The 15,403-nt window shown below is 29.5% G+C and overlaps 1 protein-coding gene across 1 annotated transcript in view; it reads right to left on the bottom strand.

Annotated features, from left to right (window-relative positions):
- The window catches only part of LOC111039044 (KN motif and ankyrin repeat domain-containing protein 2), a 48,151-nt gene extending 33,289 nt beyond the window's left edge, over positions 1 to 14,862 (bottom strand). Inside the window, exons 1-3 of the mRNA XM_022322322.1 lie at positions 14,494 to 14,862; positions 2,138 to 2,358; positions 54 to 198 (exon numbers count right to left, since the gene is read on the bottom strand). Of these exons, the coding sequence (XP_022178014.1) occupies positions 54 to 198; positions 2,138 to 2,358; positions 14,494 to 14,530 (403 nt within the window). The 5' untranslated portion in view covers positions 14,531 to 14,862. The remainder of the gene's footprint in view (positions 1 to 53; positions 199 to 2,137; positions 2,359 to 14,493) is intronic.
- Between the last annotated feature and the right edge of the window lie 541 nt (positions 14,863 to 15,403).

Here is a 15,403-nt window from a genome sequence, read left to right as displayed (position 1 = left end):
TTCCAATAACAAATTGCTTCACGGATATTTGATCCTGCAGTATTCCTACATACCCAAGTTTTGATTGGAAAATCCTCTAGGTGGCGGAACAATAGAGTTTGACTGAAACGCCAACTCAAGGGTCTCTTCAAAGTCCATTAAAGCCCTATCCAAAGAGTCCTGCACATCCGGGGACGCTCTCGTAACAGCCTCGGAATTCTTAGCAAAACAATTATACTAGATAAATATTTATTTTTATACGTAAGTATTAGATGTGCGTCATATCATTTTAAACAAAATTCTAGTGAAAACAAATTGTTTAAGTCTATAAAAAATAATGATATCTTTAATAATTGCAATTGATTTTATTGACCAACTGCTGTACACAGCTTTAATTCGTGCAATTTAAATTGTTAGAAAATAATAACTTCAGTTTAAATGAAATAGATACAATTGTAAATCAATTTGTAGTTCAATTATTTATAGGAATCTGCATTAAACATTATTAAAAATAAGTATTTCAAAAATATCATATTGGTTAAACTTAATACATTAACATTAATTGTTAACTAAAAGTTAGATAGGTAAATAACACTATTCAAATTTCTATTGCAATAATGTAGATTCTGAGTGCTTACAGTTTTAATACTAAAATTTGCAGTGAAATTATTCAAATTAATAATGTTTCATGCAGCATATATTACATTGAGTGGAGATTTATTGTATTTTACCGTACGTGTTTAAAAATATTATTTTTTAACTTCACGCCTCACACTTAATTGATTGTGAAAAAAAACCCAAATCAATTTTCAAGTTAACAAAACTTTATTATTATACTTCACCGAATAAATTGACCATAATATATTATAAATAAAATACGTAAAAAGTAATGGTAACATAGAAACTGAAAATTTGAATTACACAATCATACTCACACATAATAAGCTTAAAGAATCTGTTCGATTGAAAGAAAAAGTATATCGGTTAATCAAGGTTGTGATTTTTTTAAACGTATTTCGTCTTTTTTTTAAACGTATTTTGTTTTGTTTGAAATGAGTTCTCCAAAACATTGAAGTGTCATTAACTATTAGCATAGAAATTTGATCTATATTTTTTTGTTATCTATGCATTTTATTATAATTTATGAGTCATATATTGCGTTATTTTTTTACTAAGGTTTATTCATCAGTTACTCGTAAAGATGAGGTATTTACGAAGAAGTCAAATTATTTTTAATTTACCAACCACAATTTTATAATAATTGATAGTTTTATATCTATTTTATGGTAATAAAATGTACTTCAAATACCTGAAATATAATACCAGTTTATAAACTTACAAGTTATATAAGTACATTATTTTATTTTCTACATTAATTTATTAGTGTAATTTTGAACTACAGTGAATATTATTAATACCTACCTATTTAAAATTTTTAAGATTGAGCGATTTTGCAATTTAATTTGTAGTTTTAAAAATGAAGATTTAACATTTAAAGATAAAGTTATACGTATATATTCATTCATATTAATTACCATACAATACATAAACCTTATAATTCGTTTAAACATTTAATAAATTATGTTTTTATGAGTGATAATTATTTTAAAAATATGACGTTCCACAAACATTATATAGGTAATTGAACCAATTTCCACTTAATAATTGAATAGAATGCGTTGATTTACCATCATTATTACGTTCAAATTTTTAATTAAATTATACCAACATGAGTTATGCTCAGCAAGATTAGTGAAGCGAGAAGAATGCTCAATAGTTACGGTATCAGCTATAAAATTACAGTAAAAATGGAGCTTCTAATTTGGAAAACAGAAGTTTGCACATCGTCATAGGATACTCTTCTCCTTAAACTGCAGCACAAAAAAATCAAGAGTTAATAAAAAAAATGCTAAGTATATTTGAAAATTCCAAAAATCAGAATTTTAATCAATTTACTAGTAAAGGAAAATATGATGGGGACGAGCATGCCTAATTAATCATCTTATGGAGTGTAAGCTGTATTATTTAGTGTATCTAGCCACATATTGTGTAGGTACGGTTTTAAAATAATTTTAGTGTTATCATATTTGTTTTCCTCTTTGAAATATTGTTACATAATGATACACTGTATCCGGTATTGCACTTATATTTCACGTACCAGATGTTTGCCATTTAAGTTTTCATCGCTCAATCCCAACAGCGATTCCATTGACTTGAGCTGTCTCCGACGGTCCGGTACTCTCCCGTCGGTAATAGTGGAGATCCGGTGCCTCTTAACTGGTGAAAGAGGGCGGATCCTATGGTGGTAATCAAACTCCGGGTAACCTCGGTCATGGTTGCCGTTTGACCGCAGCCAGTCTTGTATTTGAAAAGTATCGTCTGCGTGGGGGCAAAAACAATTAAAACCGGTTAAAAAAAAAAATAAAGGAAAGAAAAGAGAACGAACGCCGAGAAGACTCGACGGGAGAGAGAGAGAGTAACAATAATAATAATAATGGTCACGGATTGCTGGGCACTTCAACTTCAAAACGGATGGACGCTAAGACATACGGAATGCGTCTTATGTACTCGCGTAAAACTGGTCTTCACTCACAGCGTCGAATTCCTTTACGATGTTACGTTATGCTCGTGTAAATGCTATTTCTAACTAGATCCAATAGTATTATATAAAAACCTAATCCATAACCAAATTATTCCTACCTACACATGGTTTTTCCCAAATTAATTTGAGCAATCAATTTGTAACCTTCCGCATGTGGTTTTATACTTAGTTAATATGCTATTTTTCATATCAACATTTGTACTATTCCAAAGTATATTTAAGTTATGAATTATGATAATAATACAATCGAATTTTTATTAATACACATAGACTATTATAGAGTAATAATTCGGGTTTTATAAAAATCGGAATAAAAAAGTTGTATATTGAAAATAAGTCTTGACACTGTTTACCTACAATAAGTCTAATTTAAAATTACAGTGTACTTAAATAGGTAGGAGAACAGCCGAAAGTAAAGACCATTAAGAAAACGAATTATCGAGTGGTTGCTATATATTTTTATTATTGATTAATGAGTCCTTACAAATAGGTAATTTAAATCGTTCCATTGGTTGAATATTTGTACATTTCAAAATACCTACACTATTGCTTCTAACGGATCTAAATTAGGTAGGTACCTACTTACTACACATTTAGCCGTATTATAAATTATAATCAAGGGCATATTATAGACATATATAGTAGATATATTATGGTTAACACGATAAACTTGGTATCAAAGTCATAATACTCGTCGTCGATGGACGATAGTTAGGATGAGAAACGGCAATGAGTAGAGAGGACTTTCTTTCCCGGTCGTAGAGTCAAGGACAATTATTATTCGGACTAATTTGACAATGATTTCTCGCAAAGAGAATTGGTGGTTAGGTGTGTACTTGCTTTGCCATAGAGTTGTGTGTACCACTTGGCTTAACAATTTTCAAAACCTCAATGACAGTGCGTTATAGTTAAGCAATGTGGTTTATTATTAATTCTGTTGGTATTGTTAATCTTGGAAAAAATTTGAAAATGATAAGAAAAAACTGGATAAGTCAGTCTTCTGTATGCTCGTGTAGTATAAGTTTTTAGTGTAGCCAGTGTAGGTTGTTGGTTGTTAATTGGTCACTGTAATAGATGTGTTAAATTTGAATTCAATTGTAAATCAATGTTTGTATGAAAAACGATTTCTGAGCGGAAATGGATATTTCTAAAGATATTTTATAATTTATTTATATTAATATAAGCAATTTATTTTCCTACAAGTATTAATACGGTATGTTAATTTATGCCACATTTATAAATATATTATACAATTTATATTATTGTTAGCAAGTCAATACCTACAGTACAATACAGCTCAATAACAGTGTGAATAGTTTCGTAGTAAAAACAGTTTGAAATTTGTCTAAATACTTAAAAAGTTAAATGTGCATTGAAAATGTGGAGGAGAAAAAAAAAAGTTTCGAGTTTTTTTTAATTGCCCACGGCAAAATAATTAATATCACTTTTTTTTGTTTAAATATTCAATTTCATACAAATTTCTGTAAAAAAAAAACTTTACCAAAACATTTTAAACTATACAGTAATTTACATAGGTACCTACTTTCGTGATTTCGAAGAATTTTGTAAAAAAATTAACTTCACCTAGTAAAAGGTTTGTGATAAAGTATTTCCGATGTCTGTACATTTATGCCTATATGAGCAATTTGAGGGGGGACTTGTAATAATTTTTAATACTATTTAGCTAGCATAAATTTTTATATAAATACAACAATATATTACAGTACCTATACTTATGTATAGAAAATGATAATTTAAGTTATAGTGATTAATACTTTTTGAAATTTCTTCTAATAAAATACCAAAAACCGTTTAAGACATTTTACGTTTAACATTTTAAATATCTAATTTCAAACATTATAGACTGCTACTACAAAATACTTTTTAAACATTCAGATTTTTACACATTTTGTCTAAATTTGAATTTCAAAGGTTTATAGAAAAATTTTGATTTTAAGATTTTTAAATTCTACAACAACAACTGATAAAGAACCATGAAATAAATAGTCAAGATTTTTGGCTTAGAAAAAAAATGTACCCATCAACATAAGTTGAAAAAAACCAAAAAGTCTAACATTTAGGTTCATAGCTTGAAAACATTAAAATATTTTTTAAATAATATTATGCTTACGAAATGTTAATGGGTCTTCTCCTCTTCTGTCCTTCTATTTATTTTTATTTTCATTTAATGTAATTTTCTTATTGTATTACTATAAATACAAATTATAATACAATTTCTTTTGTAATAAAAAAATTCATATTTCGAAGCAGACTATCTTCCAGGAATTTCGATTATAAAAATAAAATTTTGTATAAGTAGTAAATTTTTTGTAAAAGTTATAACAAAACTTAGATTACCAAAATCTAAAAAACTATCAACCACTCCGAACGTCTAAACGTTATAGTAAATATAAACTCATAACAAATTTATTGCTCGTTAGAAATTGAATTTTGAGATATAGACATTTTTACAAAAACATATTCTGATTTCGAATACAAAATTTAATATGCTGTCATTTAAAAAATGAAAAAACATAAAAATTATACCAATAAAAAAATATCCATTTTTACAAAAATGTTGTTTTATTATGAGTGACAGTCACGAAAAATATACATTTACAAAACACCAATACTTTTGATACACATAAATACATGATATAGTGAGTATTAATAATTAAAAGAAGATTCTTAAATATATATAAAGGCATTAGTATAAACTATATTATATTGTTATCAAAGTATATCTAAAAAAACCTATTTACCATCTTGCAAAGTTTCTGCCCAAAGCACTGTACATAAAGTATAACTTTCAACGGATTAACTATCATTTTTAATATTATTGCTCACTGAATTTTTTTACCAAATGTAGTAAAATAAATTGCAGCTTTTAATATTTACTAACATATTTGAACATTATTTGATGATAAATAATAATAAAAAAACAAATTACATTAATATTTACATTATAATACTCGTATTATATCATTCATATGGTCAGTCAAATTGTAGTTCATATTACCTAAGTCCTAAGTTCTACACATTTATTACGTTTGAACGACATTGATTGATAACACACATTCAGTGTAATTTTATAATAAATCTATGGGTAACAAACGAATTAATCGCATAAAGTCATGAAGTTCATAAAATAATTTTAAAAAATGTATATATTATGTAATTTGTGTATAATATATAATAATTAATAGCATTATTACAAATCACGACCGTTATTATTAAGTATAGCTGAGCATCTGTTCGAGAGATACATAATATTACAACTATATCATATTTTATATACTAGGAAATTAAAAAAGGTATTTAATGTACGTGGTCAATTTATTTTGTATTTATTATGATTTGTTTGTTTAATATAATATAGTAAAAATTTGAATTATTTTAAACTTAATGTCGTTTTTATGTAAAATTTAATTGGTTACAGAAATATAATCTCTAAAATATTCGAAACTATACAAAGTTTTTACTTAATATTAACTAGAGATATTTATATGAGGATGTCGTTTATTGACAAGCAATTGTTTTTCTAGTAAAAACAATATCAATACACATCTATCTAAGACATGTTTACGTGGGTAACGCATTCATTTGTTTTGTACACAGATGCATTTTTTATGATTAAGAATTAAGAATATGTTTGAACTACGGAATAATGAAAACAAAGCGATTAAATTATGGAGAAACTAAATAATATGATTTCAGTTAACTATTCTCTAATCGAACAACTGTTTTCCAGCCACAACTATCACATTAATATTTTGACATTTATTAGGATATATTATTCATATATTGAGAACAGATACTATTCATCAAATTGAAAGTGTCCCATTCTTATAAGACGGTTAAATTATACATGCTTACGATTAATAAATGCGATTATTCGCTAAACAAGAGTGATTTATATTTTTATTTATTCGCATCATGACATGACTTATGTATAAACCAAGAAAACTTTGATATATATTACATTACATATTATTAAAATTATGAGATTGAAAAGGTAACAATATTAAAAAAATAATAACAGTAAACGTCCAATAATATTTAATTTTAATAATACTTTTATAATATTGTCCTAATTTTAATTTATTTTTATATTATACTTCAAAGTGGACATATAATATTTTCTGAAATTTAAACAAAGACTAAATAAATAATTATTTTATTTACATGTATATATATATATATATATATTAAAATTGTTAGTATCATATATTAAACATTTTTATCGATTATGAATTTATAGTTATAATTAATCACTTTTATAATATGACATGTGCCATAAACTTCATAATCTGTTTTAAAAATACAAAATGGTTTTTAAAAAACTTCAATGTAGATAATTAAATATTTCTTAAAATTTTAGAATATGTAGCATAGTAAGACATTTTGTTCAATCACCAAAACACTGTACAATGCCATATAGTCTAACACTTCACAACTTTTTATAGTGTTGCGTCATTTTTGCGACACTGAAGTCGTTGTTTAACAAACCCGTTGAAGTTGCTAACTTGAATGATAATTATTTATCTTTATAAAAACTGAAAATTAAAGTGGTTTTGTGCCAAATTATTAATTACTATTAATATTTAAACACTAAGTGTTCAAAATACACGTGGTGTACACTTTACAAAATGCAAGCTTAAATTTTATAAAAACAAATCTAATAACTATTTACATTCCAAAAAAAAAGTAATTATAAAATTAATAAAATCTATAGATTTTTCACTATGTCTGATTCTAAAATTATAATTAATTAATTTCGATAAATGTATAAAGTGACATAAACCAATTCCTCCACAAAATTAACAATATAGATAACGTTGAAAATTGAAATGCCCCGGAAACGATTGATATCGATATATTAAATGTCAATATAATTTATTTAGTACCATTAGTAGTATTGCCGTTTGCCTCAAGATATATTATATAGGTACCTGTTATGTAATAAAAGTAAAAACAGCATAAAATTCCCAAAAAATTACTCAAATGTTTATCGAGTCAAGATTACCCAAATACACATGATATCTTAGAATACCGAAGTTAAAATTCGGATATAATATATCGTAAATAGTAATAATATTGACTGCTTGCACGTATTTTCCGATCACTTTTTCACTTAAACAATGGATAACAAGTTATAATACTCCGAAATTAGTGTTATCTTAATCGTTTAATTTTAAAATGTACTTAATGCACCAGTAGTATACAATAATATAATGATTATATAGTTTTTACTTCTTACTTAATTGTAATGTCTTTGAAAATTAAAAGTTAAAATTATTTAGTGGATTCAAATATCAATGTTTCTACAGATATAATATTATTTCTACTCAAATAAAATGTGCACCTAATCCTGGAATTAAAAAGTTAAATATGGTACTAAAACATGGGTATAAATGCACTATATTATGCACATACATATTATGTGTAAATGTTTAAACTCATATATAAATATAATAGCTTTTATCTGAAGTGTTCATAGCTCATAAGGGCTGTCATTGAACTGAAATCTAGATGATTAAAAACAATATTCACTTGGACACATAACAACATTGTTTTCAAGTGTAATTTACACATTTTAGGTTTTCTTACGTCAATTATAATTAGAAAGATTAAGCACCGCGCCCATTTTCAGTGTGTATTCAAAATTAGGCTTCAGTTTCAACAACACAGCATTTTAAGAAGGGCCAATTATGAATGATGTAGTTATCACTTTTGTATTTAGTATACTAGTAACTGTTATTGTATGCATTAGAACTTTCATTGTATTAATTTAAATATTTATTTTCTCGCAATAAAAAAAAATGAGTAGCTCTAAAGATGACTATAATAAATATACGATTGTAATAAACTTTAATACCATCCTTATAAATATGCTGTTGTTACTAACTTTGAAAACTTAACTTGTAATGGCATGCACAATATGCTGAAATATTTAATTATAATAAATAAAAATGTAAAAAAAACTTTGAAAACTAAGACTATGACGATGGTACACGTTAGAATATATAAATTTGATTTATACTATGTGTATGTATGACTTCTAAAAATATTTTAATATGCCAAGTACCTATTTCTGAAAGTAAATAATATTCTTTAAAAAGTAAGTAGATAGGTATTGATTTTCCGAACTCGTATTTTAATAACTAATTCTTATTTAAATCCAATAATAAAGGTACATTTGTTAAATACAATTTAACAAAATTGTTAAAACAATGAAATTTCTCAATCATTAGGAGACTAAACTATTTGCAATATATTTTTTTTTTTTATTAATTAAAGGCTTCAAATACAAGGTTTTTATATATAGGCTATTAGCCTTATTTGTAATATTATATTTAAGTATATTATATTATTACTTACCAACCTACCTATTTAATATAATAGTATTTCATATTACATACAAATATACAATTTTCCAAATAGTAATAATAATCTTTAGCAAATTCATGACCTCAGTATAAGATAGGCTCATGAGTCGTGTTTACTTATGTAGTTATGTCTTTGTATCAATGTTTATTATTTATAGTTACAAATTATATAAATGTTTATTTAACTTATATCCAACGATGTATTGATAAAATCTTAATTTTATTGTGTTAACATATCTATGATCTAACAATAATAAACTATATTTTCTTTGATGAACTACATATTTTACAAAATTATTTAAATATTTATGTTTCCATTACATTAATATTTAATGGTACCTACAGTAATTATTATTAATTAACATCATGCATAATTAGTGATATTCGGTATAATAGTTTTAAAATAATTATAATTCGTAATAATTTTGGTCTGTATTATTTTCCGTAATTTATAATTTCATTCTGCAGCCTATCTATTTGGCATGATCATCAGTAAAAAATAAAACATGAAAAAAGTTGAAGTCAAACAAGTCTATTAAATGTTTAAGGGGTTAATTTCCAATTTAACTATATTAATTATATCGGCTAACGACCTTAGGTAAAACGTATCATAAATTCACATAAGATACGATCTAACATGATGACCACCAATTATGAATATGATCACATCATATTTTATGAATAAAATAGCTTACATTAATAGTTATTATTTGAAAAAAATCTGTGAAATCGACAAATTGTAATACAGCATAATGGGGTCGTTACTTGTTGAGTGTTTATAATAAATTTCTTTATAGTAAGTGGATATCGTGTTGGGTAGGTACTGATGAATAATAATATTGCAAATATAAAATTATTTAAATTTATTAGATCCTATACTGTGATTAACGTATAATAGTAAAAAATATTCCGATTTGCTGCCAAATATAGTATAAGATAATATGCCTATAATGCCTTATAGTTAGTTTACTCGTCTACACGAATAATACATGGCTCATTATAATAAAATAATAATTTAGTCCTTATAAGTTATAATGTTATGCGTCTTAATGATCAACGCGAATTTCAATGTATAATGTTATCGCAGTGTCTTCGTTGTGTCATCTGTTTACAAAACTACAGTAATACAGTATAATCGGTATAATGTACACATCATATTATTTACCAAGTTATCGAAACACGTGTAGGATAATATTACATCGAACGTTAGGTAAATTAGATAAAAAAAAAATATAAAAAATTAATTTATAAACGTATGCGAAACCATGCGAATGTATAATTTGGTACAAGAAAACAGTATAAATATCGAAATGCAAACAAAAACAAAACAATGTATTTTATTAAAATATTACTTATCTACATACGACGTTCTATGGACGTGTATAAAATGAACACAGTGAAATTTCAACTGTGCTATGTCGACCATCGTGATGTATATCGGATAAGTACAATAAGGAATATCTAGTTTGACCTACATACTTATTTCATTTTCCATGAATGGGAAACAAGTACTGAATTTTTCAAAATAAACTACCATAAAATGCTACAAAGCAGTTGACAGTACAGGTTCAATAAATTGTAGCATTTTTTTTAGCACAATATTATTTATTACCCATTATACCGAAGAAAAAAAAAGGTAATAAGATAAATGTTATTGTTTAGGCGCTATATGGCTTGTTCCGGTGTGCCAGCATGTTAAGTCTAAACAAATCGCGAGCGAAAAAAATAATATTATCATCTATAATTGATTCTAAAAATTTAAATGATTGTCTAACTATATACTGCATTGAATAATGACGCTATACGACTCATAGCTACTGACTGTCATTATTTATTATCCACATTTTTTATGATATAAAAAAAATAAAACACAAATGAGAATAGTTGTTGTCGTGACTGGTAATATTACGTGCATGTGTATGCGATGATGTTATTTGTTACCGAATACTTCTTGAAACGTCTTTATTGATATTATATTTTACTTTAATTTTTTTTTTACTTCGTGATGATAGTAATTTTTTTGATTACTAATTACAAAACGGCTGTGATTAAATACGGCAGACGACAGTAACATGTATTTAATTCAGTGTTGTATTAGTATCTACCTTTCTACCCTTCTACCCACAGAATATTGTAAGATTATAAATTTTTTAACGAAACTCATGAATAATGACTAATCTATACAATATATATAGATATTAATATTAGACAGGTATACTATATGACGTAAGAGGGACTGAAACGTCTGAAACTTAAACATTCACTGAAGTTTAGTTCTATATTTAACTATTATAACATCCAATAAACATCTTCTGGTTTAATAACAAACCCATTCGAATATCATATCATAATAGGTATAGTTAATTTAAATATTTTTCAACGATCACAATTAAATGCCAATGTCAAATAAATTACATACTATTATTATAAATATATATTAATTAACAATAATAATATCGCATCTTATTTAACATATATATTTATATAAGTATAGATTGTTTAATTGTCTAACAAATAACAATCTCACCTTTCAAAAGTAAATATTAATTGGAACATTTTCACCAATAGATTATAATGTATGATTAAATTTTCTTGATTTAGGAAATGGTCATTTATAAATTGTAAAAACTATTTTAATGAATATATATCTACAATTTAAACTATAATTGTTGTTGGAAAATATTGTTTTTTTCAATAATATGGCGACACGGTTCTTAGCCAAACTTATAAAAGTGCATATAAAACCAAGCAAAAGTAGATTTATAATATAAACTCGTTTATCATAGGTATTTTATAAAGGATTTATGCAGTTTACTCGGCAGCAAATTAGATAGGCAATAGAAAGTTGAAAATGCCACAATAATATTCTGCATAATCCGAAACTTATATCAACTATTCAGGCTATAACTTTAACCCAGTTAAATGCAATAATTACATTTGAGTCAATACCGTATACTTTAAAAATCGACCATAGCAGGTTAGGTATTTATGATAATCGGTGGCTAAACGTTCACCTTCGAAACTAAACATCATCACTACACCGAAGATAACATATGTTACGCGAGGTTTACGTACGTAGTACGTACCTATTCAATATCGTTTCACGACGGCGACGATAATCGTGTTTTCCTATTCGCGTACTTACTACGTTTCGGCACAAATAGTATAATATCAAGGACGTATGTATCTGTATAATATACTGGGTGATTCTTTTAACAGTAAACACGCATTATAGGTATGTATCAAAAAGTATTAACGTTTTTGAAAATATTTTTTCCTCTAAATTTCAAATACTTGTTATAACGAATTGACTACAAATTCTAAGTTTAATTTGTATGTATCAAAATACTCCGAAAAACATTCTTCTTCGTAACCAGAAATTTAAAATGTAATCATGCTATCGTTCAAAAATGAAAAAAATTGATAATAATCAAAAAAAAATACTCTCTAAAGTATTCATACTTTAAATGATAAAGATAATTCACTATTAAAAGGATCGCCTATTGGTGTCGTAACGTTTGATATATGAAACTAGTGTTTTTGAATTATCTATGCATAATATATCAAGTATATTATAACTATAGTGTCGGCGTTTGGTAGGTACAATTAATACTGTGACGAGAGGAGTAATATCAAATAAACGGAGAAAGTATTACCTTGGAGTGACAACGTCACCTTGACAGTCGAAAATAATTATTTTATAAATTAAGGTATAATATAATAATATGGGTAGATAGTATAGGTATATCTTACACAAACTACCTACTGCACTCGCGTAGATGCATGTATGCAGGTATTATAATATTATGCAGTAAGAACACACTTCCGCCGGCCGGTTCCTAAGTAGTACTAATGCATTTTCGGCGTCCGTGTCGTGTTCGTTTCGATTTAGTCGTAAATTTAACCGCGTGACCGAGTCGGATGAGAAAAAAAACAAATCAACCAGATGACAATACCACATTATAACGCACGTCGTCCAACTCGTCCTGTACACGCACTGCACAGGGTTATAATATTATACCCGATGCTGCGCAATTCATACAAAAGATCGTGTGGGAGCTTTGTGCGAGTTTCTAAAAAGTGAAAACAATCGTACGACGATTTATCCATATACATATTATATGCGTACGTATTTATACATCGAAATCAGTTCCATTTTTGGAAACAGCGAGCAGAAAGTGCGATGGCGCGACTGCAACACTCAATAATTGCAGCAACGGATACCACCTGCTCCTATTTTATATCACTATAATATAGCAGTATATACGTGTTATTATACGTCTTACCGAATCTGTCCCGCGCGATCTTCATGTGCACACCAACAACAGAAATAATAATAAGCAATGATTTTTCGATAACAATAATATTCGAAACGGACGTTTAAAAAGAACAAGACGAACGTCTGTGTGGGTACGGTTAGGTATTCGGTCGCAACGTACCATAGTATATAGGTATATGCAGACAACAATATAATAATATTATTAGACCGGCACTGGCACCGGGCCTGGGCCGAAAATGTTCGGGGAAGAATTAGTATAAAATAAAAACCGACTGTCGATTTTTTTTCTAAAGAAATCGATTCGATTACGAGCGCCGCGGGCACACACAGGTACATTATATAGGTATACTGACGTACCGTATAATAATAATAAATAATAATGTACGGGCACGTTCCGCGGTACCTATATGTATTATTATACAAAATGCGCACAATGATATCGCGTTTTATGTGGGTACGACGACGGGGCTGTGTTCGACCCAGAGGGTAGAAAAAAAAATATAAAACACGAAATGTGCGGAGGTGAATGGGGATGTGCCCGGTGGTGTGGAAGGGGGGGGGGGGTGTTAGGAATCAGAGCGAGACTCGTAGCGGCCCGCGCGTTTCCAGGAAAGCGTGGCGATGAAATATTATTACCGCGAGACGACGACGGCGGCAGTCCCGCCGGCCCGTCGTCGCCGCGGTGCCAACCACACACGAATCCCACGCGCGGAGACACCTACCCGCGGGTACTCGCACGTCGTTTTATTCAGATATCCTGTTGCGCGTACCTAACAGATATTAATATTAATATTATTATTATTATTATTATTGAACCGTAGCTGCAGCAGTAGGTAAGTATAACGGCGACGGTCTGCGACACCACGATTTATGTAACACCGGTTTTGCCTACACCATCCGGTCGCGGTCGTCGTCCGCGCAACGCCGACGGAAATTTCACACCGATAACAATATAATAATAATAATAACACGACTTTAAGCTTTTACACGATCGCATAAATCATAATGTCTGCTCTACACAATATTAATATTATCATAATACCCGCGGAGACTGTTATTCTTAACCACGATTCGCAATGGTACCTTTGACGGTTTTGCGTTGGTGGGCTACATATGCGGTGGGTTGAGGGCAGACCGGACCGGCGATCCGAACTTTTACTCAGCGCCGGTCAAAATCGATTTGTCATCTGTACCCGCCACCGGCCCTCTGCCCCACGAATATTATAATTGATTTCCGAACTCACCTGTGATCATGGCGTTCCGATTTCGCGCCGAGTACATGGTGGTGGCGGCGGCGGCCGCGACGGTGGATTCGGCGGGTCACGTCGTCGTCTGTCCGGAGATTTCCATGGTCTTTCGACGACAGATGGTCCGGCGGCGGCGGAGTTACACGCACTCGGCGGCCCTGCGGACGGCGTGGTAAACCTCTCGACCGAGACTCTCGCGAAACACGGCGGGAACCGGGAAAATTTTTTGGAAAATTGCGAGCACCCGCGGCGAGGGGGTGTGGAGGGAAAATTCGTTTTTACGAGACGCGAGGAGCAGCGCGCACGACGACCGGCGAAACAGGTACCGACCGCGGTGGACCGGCGAACGGTTGTGGCGGCGGGGAAACCGCTTTGCCGGACCGATTCCGCCGCGGCCGTTCGTCTTTGGCGGTCGTGCCGCGGATAGTGGTGGGGTACTGCGGCGGCGGCGTGCGGTACAACAACATTGCCGCCGATGCCGTCTCGAGTCCTCTTCTCCGTTCTAAATCATCGACACGAGCACGCCGCGGGGTTTAATCCCCCCAAATTCTGCCCAGTGGTGCCTATGCGGAATACCTGTTGTGTCTAAGAGAATAAAATGTATTATAATAATATTATGATTGAAATGTTTTTATTAATTTATTACCGTCGAATAAAATACTCACCACCTCGAAAAATCACACACACACACATAGTATTATGTGCATGCATGTACATCACATAACGTATTTATGTGTTTAATATTTGTATAATCTGTTTGACTATAGTAAAATGTTTATATAGTACATAAAATATTAAAATACATGTTATATGGCCTACGGGTTATGTGAGGGCCGAATAAAACATTTTGGTATTCTTGTCATGATGTGCTGTCTACCACATATTTTTATATTTAAGAATAATAATA

This window comes from Myzus persicae, unplaced genomic scaffold (genome assembly GCF_001856785.1).
Source record: "Myzus persicae strain clone G006 unplaced genomic scaffold, MPER_G0061.0, whole genome shotgun sequence".
Classification (NCBI taxonomy): Eukaryota; Metazoa; Arthropoda; class Insecta; order Hemiptera; family Aphididae; genus Myzus; species Myzus persicae.
The sequence above is the reverse complement of the archived record's forward strand: the minus strand, read 5'-3'. Positions and strand labels throughout refer to the sequence as shown.